At 42.0% G+C, this 22,354-nt stretch overlaps 1 protein-coding gene across 1 annotated transcript in view; it reads left to right on the forward strand.

Annotated features, from left to right (window-relative positions):
• The window catches only part of LOC132805749 (electroneutral sodium bicarbonate exchanger 1-like), a 341,616-nt gene that overhangs the window by 218,758 nt on the left and 100,504 nt on the right, over positions 1-22,354 (forward strand). Inside the window, exons 9-11 of the mRNA XM_060820976.1 lie at positions 5,168-5,314; positions 13,189-13,289; positions 19,016-19,190. Coding sequence (XP_060676959.1) covers positions 5,168-5,314; positions 13,189-13,289; positions 19,016-19,190 — 423 coding nt within the window. The remainder of the gene's footprint in view (positions 1-5,167; positions 5,315-13,188; positions 13,290-19,015; positions 19,191-22,354) is intronic.

Raw genomic sequence — 22,354 nt, forward strand, 5'->3', positions numbered from 1 at the left:
TCTGAAATGACTCTTCAGAATGTTATGGACCAGACCAGACCCCCCTGAAAATATTTTAAGAAGGGAGAGTGCACACCCTGGAAAATCACCCTGTATGTGGGTTGGGACAATTAAATTGCTAAGTGACATCCACATCAGAACCGATTAAAATGAATGTTTGGTTAAATGGTCACCCAGTTCCCATGGAGGTGGATACCAACACAGCTGTATCAGTGGTTGCAGAATCGGTCTTTAACAAGATTCGCTTGGGACTCCAACCCTTAAGTTTGCACAAACCTCAGCCAGACTGAGAACATACACTGGGAACCTTTACAGATTAAGGGTATGCCTTTGGTTCCAGTCTCCTATGAGAAGCAGTTGGTGCAGTTACCACTGATGTAGTAAAAGGCTTGGGCCCAAACCTATTGGGGTGGAATTGGGGAAGAAATATTCACCTGGATTGGCCTAACATTATTTGACCAGAAAATGGCTGCCTCAGTGAAGTCCTAGTGTTAGGTAGGGGTATCCCAGGGGTATTTCAGGAAGGGTTTGGGACTATTAAAGGGGTGAGAGTCATTTTACATGTTGCAAGGTCTTCCCGGTGCCATTTTCCTTTTGAATAAAAGTAGAGGTGGAAATCAGGAGGCTGGAGAGTGAAGGAATTATTAATCCAATTCAGTTTGCAGAATGGGCAGCACCGGCCATTCTGATTGTGAAGCCTGGCCACTGAGGTCGCCCTTGTGGGAATTTTAAGCAAATGGTAAGCCACCTCTAACAGCTGGATAAATACCCAATCCCTCACATAGAGGACTGGTACGCAAAGTTGTCCTTTAGGAAGCTGGACATGAGCCATTTCTACCTGCAATTGCAACTGGATGAGGAGCCCCAGAGGTACACTACAATTAATACCCAGAAGGGTTTATATCAATATTCAAGACTGCCATTTGGGGTATCATCAGCCTGCACCCTTTTCCAGTGGACCATGGAGAACATTTTACAAGGGCTACCCCAGGTTGCCATTTATCTGGATGACGTACTAATAACAGGGAAGACCAAAAAAGAGCACTTGGACATACTGCTTAAACATTTCTTCCAGGCTACTATGCGCCTTAGAAAGGAAAAATGTGTGTTCCAGGTGCCTCAAGTGACTTACTTCGGTTACAGAATTGACAAAACTGAGTTACACCCATTGGAGCATGAAGTGAGGGCAATCAATGGAGCTCCAGTTCCTACTTCTGTACCAGAGCTTAGATCATTCCTTGAGTTCATGAATTATTACAGAAAATTCAGATGTAAGTTGTGCACCCTTACACCTATTGAAAAAAGGGTCAGCCTTGGAAATGGTCGCGGAGCCAATAAGTAGCCTTTAGGGATGTGAAAAAGCAGCAATTGTCATCTAAGCTGTTGGTCCACGACAATCCAAAGTGAGAGATGGTGCTGACATGTGATGCCTCCCCGTTTGGTATCAGGGTAGTGTTGGCGCACTGGTGGCCCAACAGAGAGGAACCCCCAATAGCATATGCTTCCAAGACTTTGGCTGATACAGAATGTAAATATGCCCAGAAGGAAGGTTTGGCAGTCATCTTTGGTGTGAGGAAGTTCCACCAATACCTTTATGGATAGGAATTTGTCATAGTGACAGATTACAAACCCTTGCTAGGGCTACCGAAGGAAGACTTGGCGGTGGGCCCTTATTCTCAGCACATAAAAGTACAAACTGGAACACCGTCCAGGAAGCCAAGTGGCTAATGCAGATGCCTTGAGCTGCCTCCCACTGACAGGTATTCCAATGGTGGTACCTTCCCCAGAAGAGGCAGTTTTGATGATAAACTCAGAGACCATTGGCAATATCTGACTGCGGACACAAAGATCCTGTCCTAGTGTAACTAAAACAGCTGGTGGTAATGGGGGAAACAGAAGGGCCATCACAACCAGATTGAAACCTTTCTGGACCAGGCAAGACACCGTAGAGGGCAGCATATAAAGGTCACTACCAGAAACTAGCAGAACTCCACCAACGTCATCCAGGGGTTTCCAAAATGAAGGTGCTAGCAAGAAGCTATGTCTGGGGCCAGGATTGGATACCGACATAGCTGCATTGGTGGGGCAGTGCCCAGAGTGCCAACAAGGACAAAAATTACCATCAGTGGCCCCCCCCACATGTGTGGGAATGGCAGGGTAAACCCTGAACTCAGCTGCATGTTGACAAAGCTGATCCTTTCATGGGCTCAATGTTCCTGGTCATTGTGGTCACCCGTTCAAAGTGGTTGGATGTGCATAAAGTCCATTCAGCAAACTCTGGGATGACGATTGAGAAGCTGCGGGCATCATTCATGATACACAGTCTCCCAGAGCTATTGGTCACGGACAATGGGACGTCATCTACCAGCAGAGAATTTGAATATTTCCTAAAGTCAAATGTCATTCAGTACATAAGGACAACTCCATACCATCCATTGACCAATGGTCTCAAAGAAAGAGCAGTCCAAACATTACAGATAGGGTAAAAGAAACAGCTCACAGTGTCCCTCGATGCCAAACTGTCTCGGTTCCTATTCAAATATACGACCACCCTGCACACAACAACAGGGACAGCTCCAGCAGAGTTGCTGATGAGGAGAAGATTCAGATATTCCCAGACATGGTGGGGAGGTGAAGGGTGAAATGGCAGTAGGAATGCCAATGCCAGCTGCATGCCTCCTCTAAGCCTGAGGGACAGTTTCATTCAGGTGTCGAAGTGTGACTCCAAAATCATGGAATTGACCCTGTATGGGTACGAGGTGAGGTTGATGCAAGGTCAAGTCCCGTGACTTACAAACTCGGATAGGTGATACAGTCCTGAACAAACACTTGGATCACCTGAAAGCTGTTACCTCACACATTGGGCAGGAGCAAAACATACCCAGACCCTCAGAACAGCCAGAAGGCCTGTCAGAAACTGCAGGTTCTCCTCCTCCATCTAGTGTCAAGGAGATTTCAGAGTCTGAGATGGATGTAGCCTCAATACTGTTATCACCGGAAGAAGAAGCAGAAACTCTCCCAAGAAGCTCCGGTTGTAAGAGATGGACTATGGTCTGGTAACACCACCCACCTTAGAGTCCGAGTCACAGGAACTGGATGTGGGGCAAAAATGTCTCAAGAAAAGCTATAAGAGACATCCCCGGACATGAGGGAGTGTAGGGATGTGTGTGGGGGGGGGGAAGATGTAGTGATTGGAACGGGCTGGATCTTGTTAACTATAAGGTCCTTGATTGGGATTGTTAACCTGGGTTAATCAGGCAAACCCTGGTTTACCAATATAAACAGGAGATTGCCCGGGTGTCCTTGGAGAAGGAGCACGCGGTGTCCACCACCACCCTCGAGATTTTCAGGGAAAAGTGGGCATCGCAGGGAGTGAAGTGCATTATTTCCATCTCCAATTCTATTTTGGTTTAATCCCTGCCCTCCCCTTCACTGTTTGATCACACAGCATTGCGCTTTGATGTGAAGGGCACTGCTTGTCACTGGCCACTTGGGTGTTTCCTTTTTTCCTGGTGGTGGAAATTGAATAAAGATTTATATACCTGTATTCTTTCACTGTGTCTCACACCTGCACACACATAGCGTGGGTGATGGGGAAGATATAAGCACTACCACAGTTAGGCGGTAGTGTGGGGGTAAAGAGAAAAAAAAATGTAACCAGGAGATTCCTCAGTTCAGGGGACTGACTCTGTGCTGGCTGGCCACACAGCCAGTGTACTGTACATAAGGGTGACTTGGTGATGGAATACCAGCTTTTGTACCATCATTTCAAGTAACATCCTGTAACAACACCCCTTGGCAGAAAGGTAAACTCACACATGGATTCTTACATGCAGTTCTCCAATCCAGGAGGGAAAAAACATCGAGAAATTCCAGAGAAAGTAGCAGCTATGAATCATTCACTGAAGCTCCCAACTCTTCTGAGACTCAAACAGCTTCTGACTGCTACAGCTAAAATAAACTAGAAACACTGGTCTGTGAGAGCTGACGACACCCATTCAGGCTGTTTCCATTTTTCCAATTCTTTTAAAAAAGACTTAAGGTCTCACATGTTGTTTACTTTAGTGATTCAGGTAGACTGCTTTGTGCCTCTGCCTTATGACCTCTCTTCAAAAATAAAACCAAGGGAAAATAATCATTTTAATCTCCCTCTCTAAAAAAAAGTGAACGATCAATATACAAAGATGGCTTCAGTTTAAAACTCTTAGTCTTATTCTCTAATACACACCTATTCAGGCTGCCTCTATCCCAACTTTAATAAAACAACAAGGCCTCACAAGCTGTTTACTTTATTGGCTTGGAACAGATCTCTTGGCATCTCTGTCTGAACCTTTCATCACAAAAAAAGAACCAGGACAAAATACCTCTTAAAGCCATACTATTGTCACACTATGATTTTCTTTTGACATTGGGGACAATTAAAACACATAAAACATAATTATCAGTAATCCAGAAAATGTTGGCTCTCAATTCATTGAATAACTGTAATCATTTTTTTGTATGACTCAAGAGTAATTCTTAAAATTTCCTTCACCCGCCCTATACTCTTGCGTAATCCATACTTGTTACAGGGATCATGAACTTCAGCTATATATAAAGATTGCAGAGGTTATTCTCTGTAGAGAATAGAACATTTTAGAGATTTGACAGAGTTATTTGAAATCATAAAGGGTCAGGACAGAGTTGATGTTTTCTAATCAACCTGTTCAGAGATGTTATTACATACCTCTTGAGCAGGTGGGAATTAAACCTAGGCCTCCTGGCCCAGAGAAAAAGACACTATCATTGTGCCACAAGAGCCCTAATGAAACACTGAAATGGAAACATCCTGCATGCTTTGTCAACCTAGGACCTTTGGATCTTCAATCTAACTACCACCATGAAACTATTATGGAATGATGAAAGCCAGACAGAACAGATTTAAAGTAATTAGTGAAAGAAGCAATGGCAACATAAGGAAAATCCTTTACACATTGAGTGATTAGGATCTGGAATGCACTGCCTCAGTGTGTATTGAAGGCAGATTAAGTTGTGACTTTCAAAAGAGAATTGGACTATTATCTGAAGAGAAACCATTTACAGGGCTGTGGGAAAATGCAAAATGGCACAAGTTATATTGTTTCTTCAGAAGGCCAAGGGAAAAATCATTGTTCTGCCTCCATTTCAGATTTTTCATGATGTTGCTTACAAAGCCAAGGATCGGAGTGACCTACTTGCTGGGATTGATGAATTTCTTGATCAGGTGACTGTTCTTCCCCCGGGTGAATGGGACCCTTCCATTCGAATAGAGCCACCAAAAAATGTTCCATCTCAGGTATGCCTTTTCCCCTGATATCACTGAAATCCTTTAAGAAGCTATTCATAGACATTGGTTCTGCTGGCAATATATGGCACTAGCAAATTTTGCTAATAACCACAGTGCGAGAACAACAGTGGGATATAGTGAGCAGTATTGACCCATTGAAGAGGGAGTGAGAAAACACTTACCTTTGAAATAATTTTAAAATAAGATTATTTTTTAAATTATTTCTTTTTTCAAATATGAATATCATTTGCAAGACTAGCATTTCTTGCCCATCCTCATTTGCCCTAAAACTGAATGCTTGCCAGGCCACTTCAGAGGGCAGTTAATAGTCAACCACATTGCAGTGGGTTTGGAGTCAAATGTAGTCCAGACCAGGTAAGGATGACAGATTTCCCTCTCGAAAGGACACTTGTGAATTGATGGGTTTTTAATGACCTGATACGAAACTCACAGTCAACATTCCTGATCCCTAGAATAGGAATTTCTCCACCCAAGAAGTGGTGGAGAAAGCAGCAGTAGGACACATAATTGGGTAGGATAACATCAGGAGAGACCTACATCGTTCTTGGCATAACAGAAATTAAGAAAGCAGAAAAAGAGAACATGAGAGGGAGAGTGTGGAGAAAGAGAATGTGAGAAGGGGAGAAGATGGGGAATAGGAGAAAGAGAAGAAATGAAAGTGAACAAGATAGAGGAGAAACCAAAAAGAAGGAGAGAAAGGAAACTGACTGGAACAAGAGAGAAACAGGAAATAAAGGGAGCAAAAGAATCTGAAGAGAAAGGGAATGACATGAAGAAACTGAAAAACCTAAACCTTTTAGCCAGGATGCTGTGTTGGTGCACCTACCAACAGCAAGTGAACTCTTGAAGGTCTGGTTCAATGGCCCATATAGAGTAGTTGAGAAGCTCAGGTAAATGTGAATTTTCCATGTAATTGTGGTTGTAATATGTGAAAATAACCCCAGATAATGAAAAAACAATACCACTGCCAAGAAGGAGACACGTAGGTGTCCATCCCATTGCCATCAACCTAGAGGATGAAAGTAATGGCAAGGATGAATTAGAGGGAGAGGTGGGTCCATATTTAACCCACTACTATTTGGTTACCAATACAAAATACGAGCAAACTTAGAGTCCTTTTATGCTCACCTAAGTGCAGAGAAGTAAGCAGACCTAACTTGGCTTAATGGAGAGACAAGTCAGGCTGCACCACTCTAGCTCTACGTGATGTGGATGTGGGAAAAGTCTCTCCCAAAAATTAACATTACTGTTGGTTAGACCCAGAAAAACTGGCCCAGAGGAGATTAACAACATACTGGAGCACCAACTAATGGAGTATAGCTGCAGTAGCTTGAGCTCCTCAGTTGTACTTGTGCCCAAGCTGGATGGCTATCCAAGGTCCTGCATTGACTACTGAAAATTAATGCAGTATTCAGAGCCAACACATACCCAATACGCTGGCTGGAAGATTGCACAGAAAGGATAGATAAAGTAGCCTACATTACCAAGATGCATTTATTCAAGGGGTACCGACAAGTTCCCTTGACTATTCGCACAAAGAAAATCTCTGCCTTAATTACTCCAGATGGTTTCTGCAAGTGTCAGGTCTTGCCATTTGTACTGGCAAAATCCCAATCACCTTTCAAAGGCTAATGACCCAGATAGTGGCAGGTTTATCTAATTTTGTAGTGTACCCAGATGACTTATTGCACGGTGACACCTGAGAAATGTACTTCGACCAACTGGAATCCCTCTTCTGGAAAATGTACTTAGTTGACCTCATGATCAATCTCACAAGGAGTTTGCTCGGATCAAGGTGACCTATCACGGACACATAGTGAGTTGAGGACAAGTACAGCCCAGGGCCACAAAGATAGAAGTAGCAGCACAGTTCCTCATTACCACAACAAGCAGGAAATCTTAAGATTCTTAAGAATATGCAGGTTCTACCAAACGTTTGTCCAGAAGTTGGAGCAGTTTATGGTACAGCCCATTAGGGAACAGGCAATTCTGGATTTGGTGATGTGTAATGAGGCAGGTTTGATTAGGGAGCTAAAGGTGAAGGAACACCTAAGGGGCATTGACCATGATAAAATTCATCCTGCAGTTTGAGAGGGAGAAGCTGGAATCAGATGTAACTGTATTACAATTGAGTAAAGGTAACCGCAGAGACATGACAGACGTCATTGGAAGGTGAGCCTAGCAGGGAAGAGACAGTGGAACAGCAATGGCAGGAGTTTCTGGGAGCAATTCAGGAGGCATAGCAGAAATTCATCCCAAGGAAGAAGACGCATACTAAGAGAAGGACAAGGCAATCATAGCTGACAAGGGAAGTCAAGGACAGCATAAAAGCAAAAGGAAAAAGCATACAATGTGGTGAAGATTAGTGGGAAGCCAAAGGTTTTGGAAGCCTTTAAAATCTACAAAGGATAACGATAAAAGCAATAATGGGGGAGAAGATGAAATATGAGACCTAGCTAGTCTTATAAAAGAAGATTGAAAGTTTTTTTAACATATGAAAAGTAAGCAAGAGGAAAATAAGGCTGGAGAATATTAATGGGGAACAAAGAAATGGCAAACGAACTTAATAGATATTTTGCATCAGTATTTACAGTGGAAGACACCAGTAGCATACCAGAACTTCAAGAGAGACAGGGGCAGAGCAGTGGTGACCATTACTAAGGAGAAGGTGCTGGGGAAGCTGAAAGGTCTGAAGGTAAATAAATCACTTGGACTAGAAAGACTCTGCCCCAGAATTCAGAAGGAGATAGCTAGGGAGATTGTGGAGGCATTGGTGGTAAACTTTCGGGAATCACTGGAGTCATAGTACCAGAGGACTGGAAAGTGGTTAATGTAACATCCTGTTTAAGAAGGGAGACAGAAGATGGGAAATTATAGGCTAGTTAGCCTGACCATGGTCGTTGCTAAAACTTTAGAGTCTGTTATCAAGGATGAGATATCAAGTGCATGGCATAATATGGCTAAGTCAGCATGGCTTCATCAAGGGGGGGAGGTGGTCATACCTGACAAATCTGTTAGAATTCTTTGAGGTTCTAACAAGCATGTTAGACAAAGGAGAACAGGTGGATGTACCTATTTGATTTCTAGAAGGCCTTTGACAAGGCTGCACAAAGGCTGCTAAATAGGATATAAGCCCATAGTGTTAAGAGCAAGGAACTGACATGGATAGAGAATTGGCTGGCTGACAGAAGGCAGAGTGTGGGCAGAAAGGGATCTTTTTCAAGCTAGCAGCCAGTGAATCCTAGTGCAGTTCCACAGGGGTCAGTGTTGGGACCACAACTATTCACGTTATATATTAATGAGCTGGATGAAAAAACTAAAGGCGTTGTTGCTAAGTTTGCAGGTGACACAAAGATAATTGGAGGGAGAGGTAGTTTTGAGGAGGCAGGGAGGCTGCAGAAGGTCTGAGGCAGGCTCAGAGAATGGGCAAAGAAGAAGCAGATGGAATACAATGTGGGAAAGTGTGAGGCTATGCACTCTGGTATTAAGAACAAAGGTGTGGACTATTTTCTAAATGTCAAAAGGCTTCAGAAATCTGAAGCACAAAAGGACTTGGGAGTCCTAATTCAGGATTCTCTTAAAGTTAACATGCAGGTTCAGTTGGCAGTTAGGAAGGCAAATGTAATGTAATTCATTTCAAAAGGGCTGGAAAACAAGAACAGGGATGTACTGCTGAGGCTGTATAAGGCTCTGGACAGACTACATTTGGAACATTGTGAGCAGTTTTGGGCCCATACCTCAGGAGGATATGCTGACCTTGGTCAGGTCCAGAGGAAGTTTCCAAGTAAGATCCCGGGAATGAGGTGCTTATCATATGAGGAGCGTTTGAGGACTCTGGGCCTGTACTTGACAGAGTTTAGAAGGATGAAAGAGGAATTTCACTCAAACATAAGGATACTGAAAAGTCTAGATAGAGTGGACATGAAGATGTTTCCACTAGTAGGAGAGATTAGAACCCAAGGGTATAGCTTCATAGTAAAGGGATGACTCTTTAGAACTGATATGAAGAAGGATTTCTTCAGCCAGATAGTGGTGAATCTGTGGAACTCATTGCCACCGAAGATTGTGGAGACCAGGTCATTGAGTATATTTAAGACAGATATAGATAGGTTCTGATTGGTAAGGGGATCAAGAGTTATGGTGTTGAGAAATATACCAGCCATGATCAAATGGCAGAGCAGACTCAATGAGCCAAATGGCCTCATCCTGCTCTTATATTGTATGGTCTGAGAGTAGTCATGCCGGGGACAGATCTATTACAAAAATAGCAAAGTAGTATGAATTAAGAAATGCCAAGCTGATTTTGAAAATCTTAATGCCATTTCAACAAACTAGCCTGTGCTTGCAGCTCCAAACTTTAAACAAGCATTTAAGGTAGCCATCGATGCAAGTGACATCAGGATAGAGGGTGTTCTCCTTCAGGAGGATGAACCTGAAAGAGAGAAGCTTATCAAGTACGTCTACAGAAAACTGCAAATATCAGAGACTGTACTTCACAGTGGAGATGGAAACCCTAGGTTCATTACTGACTATCAGATACTTTGAGATTTATGCCCAAACTGGGTCCAGAGAGATCAGTCTCTATTGACCGCAAGTCGTTAACTTTTTTTGAAAATGTTTAAGATCTAAAACACCAAGTTATTCTGTTTGGATTTTGTTCCTCCATTTTATCACCTTAAAAATTAATCACATTGCCAGGAAATCAAATGTCATTGTGGACGTCCTGACTAGAACTTGAAGGGACCCAGTTAGAACTGAGAAAATAATGTTGATCAAGGCTGAGAGGATTAATGTCTGTGAGAATGTATCGTTGTTTATATTTAACCATATTCCTCCTTTTGTAATGAAATCAAAATTGCTGTCATTTCATTCATCACTTGGTGGGGGGGGAGTGTCACGTAAATGAATCAGAACCCCAAATTACTTAGGATATACTGAGGAACCTCGATTATCCAAATATCGATTATCTGAATTTCGGATTATCCAGAGAAGATTTCAAGATCCCACAAAAACATTACATCAAAGAGGTAAGTGTATTTGATTTACCTGTACTGAAGAACATAGAGTCATAGAGATGTACATCATGGAAACAGACCCTTCGGTCCAACCCATCCATGCCGACCAGATATCCCAACCCAATCTAGTCCCACCTGCCAGCACCCGGTCCATATCCCTCCAAACCCTTCCTATTCATATACCCATCCAAATGCCTCTTAAATGTTGCAATTGTACCAGCCTCCACCATGTCCTCTGGCAGCTCATTCCATACACGCACCACCCTCTGTGTGAAAAAGTTGCCCCTTAGGTCTCTTTTATATCTTTCCCCTCTCGCCCTAAACCTATGCCCTCTAGTTCTGGACTCCCTGACCCCAGGGAAAAGACTTTGTCTATTTATCCTATCCATGCCCCTCATAATTTTGTAAACCAGTGAAAACGCTGGCAAAAACAACGAAACACAAGCAGCTCAAGCATCAGCGACTGGATATTTTTTAGGTAAGGGTTGTTACACAGCCCTTTGCAAAAGTAAGTGTTTTACAGCACGGGGTATACCGGGCCGTTCATTAAAAACAAAATGGTCGTGAACATAAATGCTTGCACAAGGCAGTGTTTCTGTCTTTCTATTGCGAGACTGAGTTTCCGGAAACTGACAAATGCTCTTGCGATTGTAGAAGCTGTTCAGGATCTTGTTTGATGCTGGGATTTGAAATACAGTGTTTATGTGATGCTGAGCCCTTCTCAGTTTAACCTGTAATTTGCAGACTGCAAGGATTAGTTTGTTTAAATGACAGATTCATTAAAGTTATAGATTTAAACAAATTCTCTGGTAGAGCACAGCGCTTGATCAGTATGGCTTCCCTTGTTTAAGGTAAAATCAATTATCCAAATAATCGATTATCTAAATGAAATAGTGCCCGCTCATCTCATTCGGATAATCAAGGTTCCTGTGTATTGAAATTTTAAGGACGGCATGTTTTTTTTTAAAGGAAGACATACAAACCAAAAAAATGGCCAAGGATGTAAGTTCAGTGGTTGTCAAAAATCCTTTTGTGGATCACACTGAGTCCCCAGAGGAATCATAGAATGTTGCACCTGAAGAGTGTCAAGGGAATGTCAAACAACATTTCAAAGGAAAAGATACCATTTAAAAATCTGACGTGTGATCATTTGCGGGTTTTGTCCCAAACTATGGGCATTGTGAATTGAAAGAAAGGGAGTTCTGGTCAAAAGACATGTTTATATTTCATTCTTCCAGGAATGCACAAGAAAGAGGGTTAAGAACATGGTCCTTGTGCGCAAGAGAGCTTGTGTGCTATTGTGCTAATTTGTGGTTCAGGTTTCACTGTCTTAAAGTTGTATGTATAGGGACACAGTTTAGAATTTTCACTCGACACTCTTGCAAGTGCAGATGAAGTAAATAAAGTTGATCTGATTGTTGAGAGCAAGGCAGGACAGGCAATATAAAAGGAATAAAACAGAAAATGCTTGAGAAACTTGGCAGGCGTGGCAAGATCTGGAGAGAGAAACAGAGTTAATGTTTCAAGTTTGATATGACTCTTCTCACAGTTCAAGGAAATTGGATAAACTCCTTTCGGTCAGCTTCATAACCAGGAACCTCCAAACAACTGTCCAGCTGCCAAAGTCAGCGCTACCAGAAACAGCCAACTTAACAGCTGCAACATTTCACAACTAATTCATCACAAAACAAAAAACAGTTTCATCTATAGGTCATTCTGCTATAACGAGATTCGTTAACGTGAATTCTCTGTAATGAGATTGATGAATTGGGTACGTTTCTAAAATGTGAACTTTTCAAATGTGTGTTTGCTGTAATGCGATTAAATCGTCAACACCTTAAACACTGTTTCTAAAGCGCAATTTTTCTATAACGCTGTGTTGCACAAGAACACAACCATCGCATTATAGAAGAACTACTTGTATTCCTTTTTAACTTTTCAGTCTTGTCTCATTTCTAATATGTGGGTCATGTATTATTAATTTATTTTGCATTTTAGTAACTAATAAGCTTACTATTTGTTTAAATTGATTAAATTGGCTCCTTTTAAAATGAAGCTACATTTGGGCTGGGAAAATTTATCTGTGTGGGAAGGGATCGTTTTAAAATGAATCTTGTTGTGACCAACCAAGGGAGGGTTTGAATAAAGAAAGGGAGCCAGTTTATCGCCAGGGAGCCAGGGAGCATAATGAACTGGGAACTCTCGCCCAGGGATCAGACATAACACTGCAGTCAGCATCCTGGCCTCCCTGAAGTGATAGTGCTGCTAACATTGGCTCGGATGTTGCTGTCCCAGGAAGTAATGCACTGAGAGGTCTCCTCAGTGACTACTTAGAACATAGAACATAGAAAAATACAGCGCAGTACAGGCCCTTCGGCCCTCGATGTTGCGCTGACCAAAGTCTACCTAACCTACACTAGCCCAATAACCTCCATATGCTTATCCAATGCCCGCTTAAATGACCAGGTGCTTGACCGGCACTTGATTTGGTAGAGTTTATTGTTGGTGAAAGAAGCATCACTCGCAATCACTAACTCAAAAATAGAAAATCCCAGTCAATGTTTCAATTTCATATTTTAATAACTGAATTTGAATTCCACCAGATACTTTAGTGGGATTTGAAACCAGATCCCTCGAATATAAGCTTGAGCCTTTGGTTTGCTGGTGCTACCAAATCACCCAATGTTACCACTATACCACCCTTGACTGTTCAAGGTTCTGTTCAACCACTTTGAAGCTGTGGAGAGTGCCTGCATTGATCATCTACATACGTATAGTCACCAGACATGATGTGGAAGTGATTCACTGTGCTATCAGTCTAACTCATACTTCTGTTATGTACAATAGGAGAAACGGAAACAGCCTGGCATCCCAAACGGTAATGCTTGCCATGTTGAACCTGAGCCACAAGTGGGACACAGTGGTCCTGAACTGCAGCGCACAGGAAGGTCAGTTACAGTTTAATGAACATGCTTAAATGATTGGATATCTTATTTGTAATGTAACCTGTCAATCTCTAGTCATTCTCTTTCCTTTTTATTTTTGGAAATTTTTAGATTTCAGCCAAATGACATATCTGTAGTCAATGTATAGATGTGATATTTGCTGTAGGTTTTGTCTGCTGAGATTTAAATCCCAGCTCTCATGCATGCAAACATTCCACCATCAGGATGTTCAGCTATTCTTCAAATTTCTTTCTTCCCCTGCCCCAACATAGAAAAAGACTTGGTGGGAACTGAGAGGACCATTTAAAACATAAAACTATCTTTAACAATTTTGATCTCTAGCAATGTGAAGTTGCATCAGAAATACATTTTCACTGTGTGTAAATATTAGAATACAGAATTTTTGATTATATTAAATGTAATGCCAATACTTTGTGCCCATACCAGATGTAGCCACCTTAATCCAACTGTACAAGACCCACAGCTTCAGTTATTACATTACATTTAACCTCTAAATTCATTTCAGGGTATGTTGCAATGATCAAGAGCATATTCAATTATTTCTAGCTATATCCAGGGCCATCGCAAAGTAGTTATTTTTTAAAATTTGTTTAAATAATAAGATAAATGTCTGAGAAAATTTTCTCATTGATTTTTGCATAGCTATTTAAGTTCTTCTCCTGGCTTGAAAATTTCGCACACATTTTTAAAGCTGTTTAAATGCCAGGCCACTTCCATATCTTAATCACAGCATTTCTGAAAATGATCTGTAAACCATAAACACTTTAATATTGAATTGGAAGAGTTGTTTCTCCTCTGAAGTAACTGCAGAGAGGCCGGTATCCGTCACCAAGTCACCCTTTATTTACATGTGGCCCAACCAGCTCGGAGTCAGTCCCCTGGACAGAGGAGATTTGAAATCCCCCGTTTGTACTTTTCTTAATCAAAGCTATACATAATACAACAACAATTATAATTCACAAGAGAAGTAGGGACGCGACCATAAGATGCCCTAAATCTCACAGAACAAATACACTACGTCTTTTTAAAAGGTACCACAATGACTAAAGTCCATAAAAGAGTCCGTTTCAGTGCCTAAGCGCAAAGTTTACAGCAGGCAAAAGCCCACAGTGGACAATTTCAAACACTTCACACATTGCCCACACCCAGGCACAGGAGAAAACAGTCTACACAACTCAGTGTAGCCGAAAACAGCATACAACAATGCAAAACACTGAATTCTTAACCCAGCACCCAATAACCCCAGGCCCGACCATTACCACAGAAGAGTGGAAGGGAGTTGGCTGTAATGACCCCCTCCACGGCCTGCTGCCTAGACCTGTTAATGGCCAGCCTGGTCAGGCCCAGGAGCAGACTCACTGATCCTCTGACCTGCCCTCTCCCCTCTGCACTGGGTGCCCAAAGATCAGGAGCATATGGCTGAAGTGCAACCAAAACCAGAAAAGAAGATCCTTAAGAAAACCAAAAAGGGTCCCCTGTTTATATATATTTTTTATTTTTTTCTTGCTTTTGCCCCACAATATACTGGCTGAGTGGCCAGCCAACTCTGTGTTAGTCACCGGAACTGAGGATCCTCTGTGAATTTTTTTTTTCTGTTCTTTTAATATAAATTCCCACACTAACACATAACAGCAACAATGCTTATTTAGCCCAGCACCCATTTCTTGTGTGTGTAGGTGTAGGACACAGTGAAGAAACAATGAGTGCAGAAAACTTTATTCATATTCCACCACCAGGAAGAAAAGAAACACCCGAGTGGCCAGTGACAAGCAGAACCCTTCTCAACAAAGGGCAATGCCTAAATGTAATAAAAAAGTGAAGGGGGCAGGGTAGGGATTAAATCAAAATAGAGTCGCAGGGGGAAATAAGACACTCCACTTCCTGTGGTACCCACCTCTCCCTGAACAGCGCGCGAGTGTTGGTAGACACCGCGTGCTCCTTCTCCAGGGACACCGGGCCCGAACATAGTCCCCTGTTTGTATCTTTTTTTACCCCACACTACCGCCTTACTGCACTAATGCTTATATTTTCCTCAGCACCCATGATGTGAGTGTGCAGGTGTGAGACACAGTGAAAGACAACAGGTATATAAATTTCAGACTGATTAGCCTAAACTTGGTCGTGGGTAAGATCCTGGAGTCCATTGTGAAAGATGAGATTTCTGAATACTTGGAAGTGTATGGTAAACTAGGGCAAAGTCAGCATGGTTTCATCAAGGAGAGGTCATGCCTGACAAATCTGCTAGAACTTTTTTAAGCAGTAACGAGCAGGTTAGACCAAGGAGAGCCAATGGATGTTATCTACCTGGACTTCAAGAAGGTCTTTGACAAGGCGTCGCACAGGAGGCTGCTGACTAAGGTAAAGGGCCATGGTGTTAGAGGCAAGCTGCTGGCATGGATAGAAGCATGGCAGTCTGGCAGAAAGCAGAGATAAAAGGGTCCTTCTCAGGCTGGCAGCCGGTGACAAGTAGTGTACCGCAAAGCTCAGTGTTGGGACAACAACTTTTCACTTTATACATTAATGATCCAGATGAAGGAACTGAGGGCATTCTGGCTAAGGTTGCAGACAATACGAACATAGGTCAAGGGACAGTTAGTATTGAGGAGGCAGGAAGGCTGCAGAAAGATTTGGACAGGTTAGGAGAGTTGGCAAAGAAGTGACAGAGTACAATATGGGAAAGTGTGAGATCATGCACTTTGGTAGGAAGAATAGAGGCATGGACTACTTTCTAAATGGGGAGAAAATTAAGATATCTGAAGTACAGAGAGACTTGGAAGTTCTAGTCCAGGATTCTATCGAAGCATACGTGCAGGTTGAGTCAGTATTTAGGAAGGCAAATGCAATGATGGCATTTGTTTTGAGAGTACTTGAATATAAAAGCAGGGATGTCTTTCTGAGGTTCTATAAGGATCTGGTCAGATGACATTTGGAGTTCTATGTGCAGTTTGGGGCCTCATATCTCAGGAAGGATGTATTGGCCATGGAGTTTGTTCAGAGGAGGTTCATGAGAATGGTCGCAGGAATGTGAAGCTTAACATATGAGGTACGTTTGAGGACTCTGGGTCTATACTCGAAGTTTAGAAGGATGAGGAGGGATCTAATTGAAACATAAAAAATATTGAATGGCCTGGACAGAGTGGATGTTGGGAAGATGTTTCCATTGGTAGGAGAGACTAGGACCCAAGGGCACAGCCTCAGAGTAAAGGGAAGACCTTTCAGAATGGAGACAAGGAGAAACTTCTTCAGCCAGAGAGTGGTGAATCTATGGAATTCATTACCATATAAGGCTGTGGAGGCCAAGTCATTGTGTATATTTAAGACTGAGATCGATAGGTTCTTGAGTATCAAGGGGATCAAAGGTTACAGGGAGAAAGTGGGAGAATGGGATTGAGAAACTTATCACCTATGATTGAATGGCAGTGCAGACTCGATGGGCTGAATGGCCTTACTGCTGCTCCTATATCTTATGGTTTAAGCTCTGCAGTCTTGCCACATTCAGTCATGAATGGACAATTAAACACCTGACTGGAGTAGGAGGCTCCACAAATATCCCCATCGTCAATGATGGAAGAGCCCAAAACAGGAGTGTAAAAGGTCATGAAGCATTAGCAGCAATCTTCAGCCAAAAGTGCCCAGTGGATGATCCATCTGAGCCTCCTCCAGTGGTCCTCAACGTTACAGATACCAGTTTTCAGCTAATTTGATTCACTCCGCATGAAATTAAGAAACCGTTCAAAGCAAAGGCTACGGGCCTTGACAACATTCCAGCAATAGTACTGAAGACCTGTGCTCCAGAACTTGCCACTCCCCTAGCCAAGCTGTTCCAGTACAGTTACAACACTATCTATCCAACAATGTGGAAAATTGCCCAAGTATGTCCTATGCATAAAAAGCAGTACATATCCAATCCAACCAATTACTGCCCCATCAGTCTTCTCTCGATCATTAGTAAAGTGATGGAAGGTGTCATCAACATTGCTATCAAGCAGCATTTGCAAAGACATGACCTGCTCAGTGATGCTCAGTTTGGGTTCTGCCAGGGCCACTCAGATCCTGACTCATTACAGCCTTGGTTCAAACATGGACAAAAGAGCTGAATTCCAGAGGGGAGATGAAAGTGACAGCCCTTGACATCAAGGCTGCATTTGACCGAGTGTGGCATGAAGAAACCCTTGCAAAACTGGAATCAACAGGTATCAGGAGGCCAAATCTCCACTTATTGGAGCCATACCTGGCACATGGGAATATAGTTATGTTTGTTGAAGGTCAATCATCTCAGTTCCAGGACATCTCTGCAGGAGTTCTTCAGTGCAGTGTCCTAGGCCCAACCATCTTCAACTGCTTCATCAATGACCATACCTCCATCATCAGCTCAGACATGGGGATGTTCATTGATGACTGCACAATGTTCAGCACCATTCATGACTGCTCAAACACTGAAGTGTCCATGTTGAAATGCAACAAGATCTGGACAATATCCAGTGTTGAGCTGATAAGTGGCAACTAACATTCATTCCACACAAATGCCATGTAATGACCATCTTCAACAAGAGACAATCTTACCACTATCCTTTGACATTTAATTATGTAACCATCACTGAATTCCCCACTCTCAACATCCTTAGGGTTACCATTGATTAGAAATTCAAATGGACTTGCCACATAAACACAGTAGCTACAATAACAAGTCAGAGATTTGGAATACTGCAGTAGATAACTCACCTCCTGTCTCCCCAAAGCCTGTCCACCATTTACAAGCAGAAGTCAGGAGTGTGATGGAATAATCCCCTCTTGCCTGGATGTATGCAGCTCCAACAGTACTCAAGAAGCTTGACACCATCCAGAAAAAAAAAACAGCCAACTTGATTGACATCGCATCCACAAGCATCTACACCCTCTACCACCGACACCCAGTAGCAGCAATGTGTACCATCTACAAGATATGCTGCAGAAATTTATCAAAGATCCTTAGACAGCACTTTCCAAGCCCATGATCATTTCCATCTGGAAGGACAAGTGCAGCAGTTACATTGGAACACCACTCACCATCCTGACTTGGAAATATATCACCGTTTCTTCACTGTTACTGAGCCAAAATCCTGGAATTCCCTCCCTAATGGCATTGGGTGTCAATCCACAATGGGTGGACTGCAGCGGTTCAAGACGACAGCTCACCACCACCTTCTCAAGGGCAATAAATGCTGGCCCAGCCAGTGACATCCACATCCCACAAATGAATTAAAAAAATACAAAGTATGGTCTTCAAACATTGCCTTTTGAAAACTGGAAAACAGCGTATTGATTTATTATACTGGCACTATATTAATAATAGCTGGAGCTGTTCATTAGAACTCTGCTGACTTGATTGCTCTAGATATCTAGCATTATTTTCATCATTTCTGCTCACTTTAGTAACATCAATCTAATTTCAAATTTCCACAAACGTCCAATTTTATTTGAGGCCTAAGTTCCCTTTTACATTTTGTCGCATTGAGAGCCGTTGCAGTTGGCAATATTAAGTTTCTGATGTTGAGTATTATCAAACTGTCGACATTGGGTTGGATTTGAAACAAACATTTTGTGAAACAATTTAATCTTATCTGTTTGAGTTGTTATAAATTGCTTAAAGTATGAAATAAATAAGTACTAAATAGGCAATGAATTGGTGGAAATTTTTTATTTAAAGTGAATTATTTCCTTTCTACCAGGCTATTTGGAGGCTTGATCCTTGATGTCAAACGGAAGATGCCCTGTTTCTGGAGTGATTTTAGGGATGCCTTCAGTTTACAGTGTGTGGCATCCTTCTTGTTCCTGTACTGCGCCTGCATGTCTCCTGTAATTACATTTGGTGGCCTGTTGGGTGAAGCAACAGAAGGACGCATAGTAAGATCATTGAGGATATTGGTGCATTTAGATTGCTCATATTTTACAGAAAAATAATAATGCCTCAGGCAACACACAAGAGGACTTGTTTTCATTTTTTAAGTCGACATATGGAAATTCAACTTTTGCAAATTTGAGATGTGTAAATAATTGGAGAACTTTCAACAACAGTGATTACTTAAGAAAAAGCAACATCTGTACAAGTGTTTAGTGTGATTTTAAAAAAGAAATCTTGATTATATGTTGAACTTGTCACTAGATCATTAAATGTGTCATCTGCAATGTCTTTGTACACTGGATATAATGCATTGTCTGGGCAGAGCACAGAAAGGAAAATCAGGCATGAAGAATTATGCACTGACAATTGAACCTGTTTGGTTTTCTTTCTATCCAAGTAGACTGATAGAAAAGTTGTAGAGAGTCTCTTATGGACGTGCAATCCATCCAACCAGTAAAAAAAAACCTTCTACAAAGATGGCTGAGTGGTGAGCACTATTGCCTCACAGCGCCAGGGACCAAGGTTTGATTCCAGCCTCAGGTAACTGACAGTGTGGAGTTTGCACATTATCCCAGTGTCTGCATGGGTTTCCTCTGGATGCTCTGGTTTCATCCCATTGTCCAAAAATGTGCAGGTTAGGTGAATTGGCCATGGGAAATTGCCCCATAGCGTTCTGGGATGTGTAGGCTAGGTATATTAGTCAGGGGTAAATGTAGAGTAATAGGGTAGGGGAATGGGTCTGGGTGGGATGCTGTTTGGTGGGTCAGTGTGGACTTGTTGGGCCAAATGGCCTGTTTCCACATTGACGGAACTCTGTGAAGAATGTATATGTGGCAGGTAGAGAGATGTAGCTAAATGGATTTCTCTCATTTCGTGTCTTCAGTTCTTTATAATATTTATAAATGACTTTTAAAAAACACTGCTTTGGCCTCATCTGAGATATCATGGCATGTTATGATCTCATTTTTAGGAGAATTTGAAAGCTGTAGAGAGGGGTACAAAAAAGATGTATGTGAATCTGTTTTATTTAATTCATTAACAGGCTTAGGATGTCAATGGCTAGGCCAGCATTAGATGTCCATCCCTAATTGCCCAGAGAACAGTTAAGAGTCGACCACATTGCTGTGGGTTGGGAGTCACATGTAGGCCAGACCAGGTAAAGACAGCACTTTCCTTCCCTAAAAGACATTAGTGAACCAGATGGGCTTTTCCAACAATCATTAGACTCTTATTTCCAGATTTTCTTATTGAATTCAAATTTGAGGATTCAAACCCGGGATCCCAGAACATTATCTGGATCTCTGCATTAACAGTCCAGTGATGATACCATTAAGCTGTTGTCTTCCCAATTTGAGTTTTGTGAATAGATTGGAGAAGTTGGGGTTGTTCTAGAAGATGGTTGAGAGGAGATTTGGTAGAGGTTTTCAAAATCATGGTGAGGGGTGGGGGGGAGGGGGGCACTGTGGTCTACACAGACTAGATACAGAAAAACTGTTCCCATTGGTGGAAGAGTCAAGAACCAAGAACCAGAGGACGCCAGTTTAAGGGGATTGTCTAAAGAAACAGTGGTGACATGAGGAAAAACCTAGGTTGGGAACTTTTACATTGGAGCATAGGAGGTTGAGGGGTGAGCTTACCGTGATTTCTAAAATCATGAGGGGTACAGATAGGGTGAATGACAAGGGTCTTTTCCCTGGGGGGGGTTTGGGGGGGGGAGTGGAGTTCAAAATTAGAGAGTATATTTTTAAGGTGAGAAGAGAAAGACTTACAAAGGACACGAGGTGGCAGCTTTTTTTGCACAGGGCATAGTTAGTGTGTGGAATGAACTGCCAGAGGAAGTGGCGGATGCAGATAGAGTTACAACATTTAAAAGATATTCAGATAAGTACATGAATAGGAAAATTTTAGAGGAATATAGGGCAAACACAGGCAGGTGGGACTAGCTTAATTTGGGGGCATGGTCGGTGTGAACTAGTTGGACCAAAGTGTCTTTGGCCATGTTGTTTGACTCTACATCAGGGAGGTGATGGCTAAGTGGTATTATTGCTGGATTGTTAACACAGAGATCCAGAAAATGTTGTGGGGACCTGGGTTCAAATCCTGCCATGGTAGGTAGTGGAATTTCAACTCAAATAAAAATCTAGAATTAAGAATATAATAATGACCATGAATCCCTTGGCAATTGTCAGAAAAGCCCATCTGGTTCACTAATGTCCTTCAGGGAATGAAACTACCATCCTCACCTGGTCTAGCCGATATGCGACTCCAGACCCACAGCAATATGGTTGATTCTCAATTGCCCTCTGGGCAAATAGGAACGTGCAATAAACGCTACCTAGCCCTCCTCCTGCGAATGAATTTTAAAAACGTGTCCAGAATCTGAAATGCACTGCCTGTGAGTATGGTGGAGGCAGATTCAATTGAGGCTTTCAAAAGAGAATTGGATATGCACCTAAAAAGTAAATGTTGTAGAGCTGAGTAAAAGGTTGTGGTGGGGGATTGGCCAAGAATGATAGGAATAACTATGTTCTTGCAAAAATCTGGCAGATACACAATGGACTGAATGGCCTCCTGTACAGTAGCTATTCTATGATTCTATGCACGCGAATGCTAAATGTATTACTAACAGTGATTATGAGACTTGAATTAATTCAAAGTAATGATGTGCATTAGCAGTGCTGCTATGTATTGTTTAACCAATGATCATATTCTTGAAATGTCATTCTTGAAATTCTTAAACTCTAAGCAACTTGTCAAATTCTGAGACTGTGCACGTCATTACAAGAAACGAGGAAAGCTTATAAAAGTTAAGACAAAGATTGAGGTCACTGGTTTATTGCTTCCACAGTTCCACAGAAAAATCAGTGGAATAATAAAATACAATCTCTAAAGCCCTGCTACAATCTAGATTAACAATGAAGTTTGACTTATTCAGTTACAGTAACAAATGGGAAGCAAAAACAGAAATTGCTGGAAAAGTTCAGCAGGTCTGGCAGCATCTGTGAAGAGAAATTAGAGTTAATGTTTTGTGTCTGGTCACCCTTCCACAGAACTTATGGTAGCTAGGAAATTTTCAGTGTATGTGCAGAAGGTGTGAGGGGAGGGGGTAATGAGTAAATGATAGGTGGGGATAGAGCCCATAGAGAGAGAACAGTTGGATAGATAA

Source organism: Hemiscyllium ocellatum, chromosome X (genome assembly GCF_020745735.1).
Source record: "Hemiscyllium ocellatum isolate sHemOce1 chromosome X, sHemOce1.pat.X.cur, whole genome shotgun sequence".
NCBI classification, from domain to species: domain Eukaryota; kingdom Metazoa; phylum Chordata; class Chondrichthyes; order Orectolobiformes; family Hemiscylliidae; genus Hemiscyllium; species Hemiscyllium ocellatum.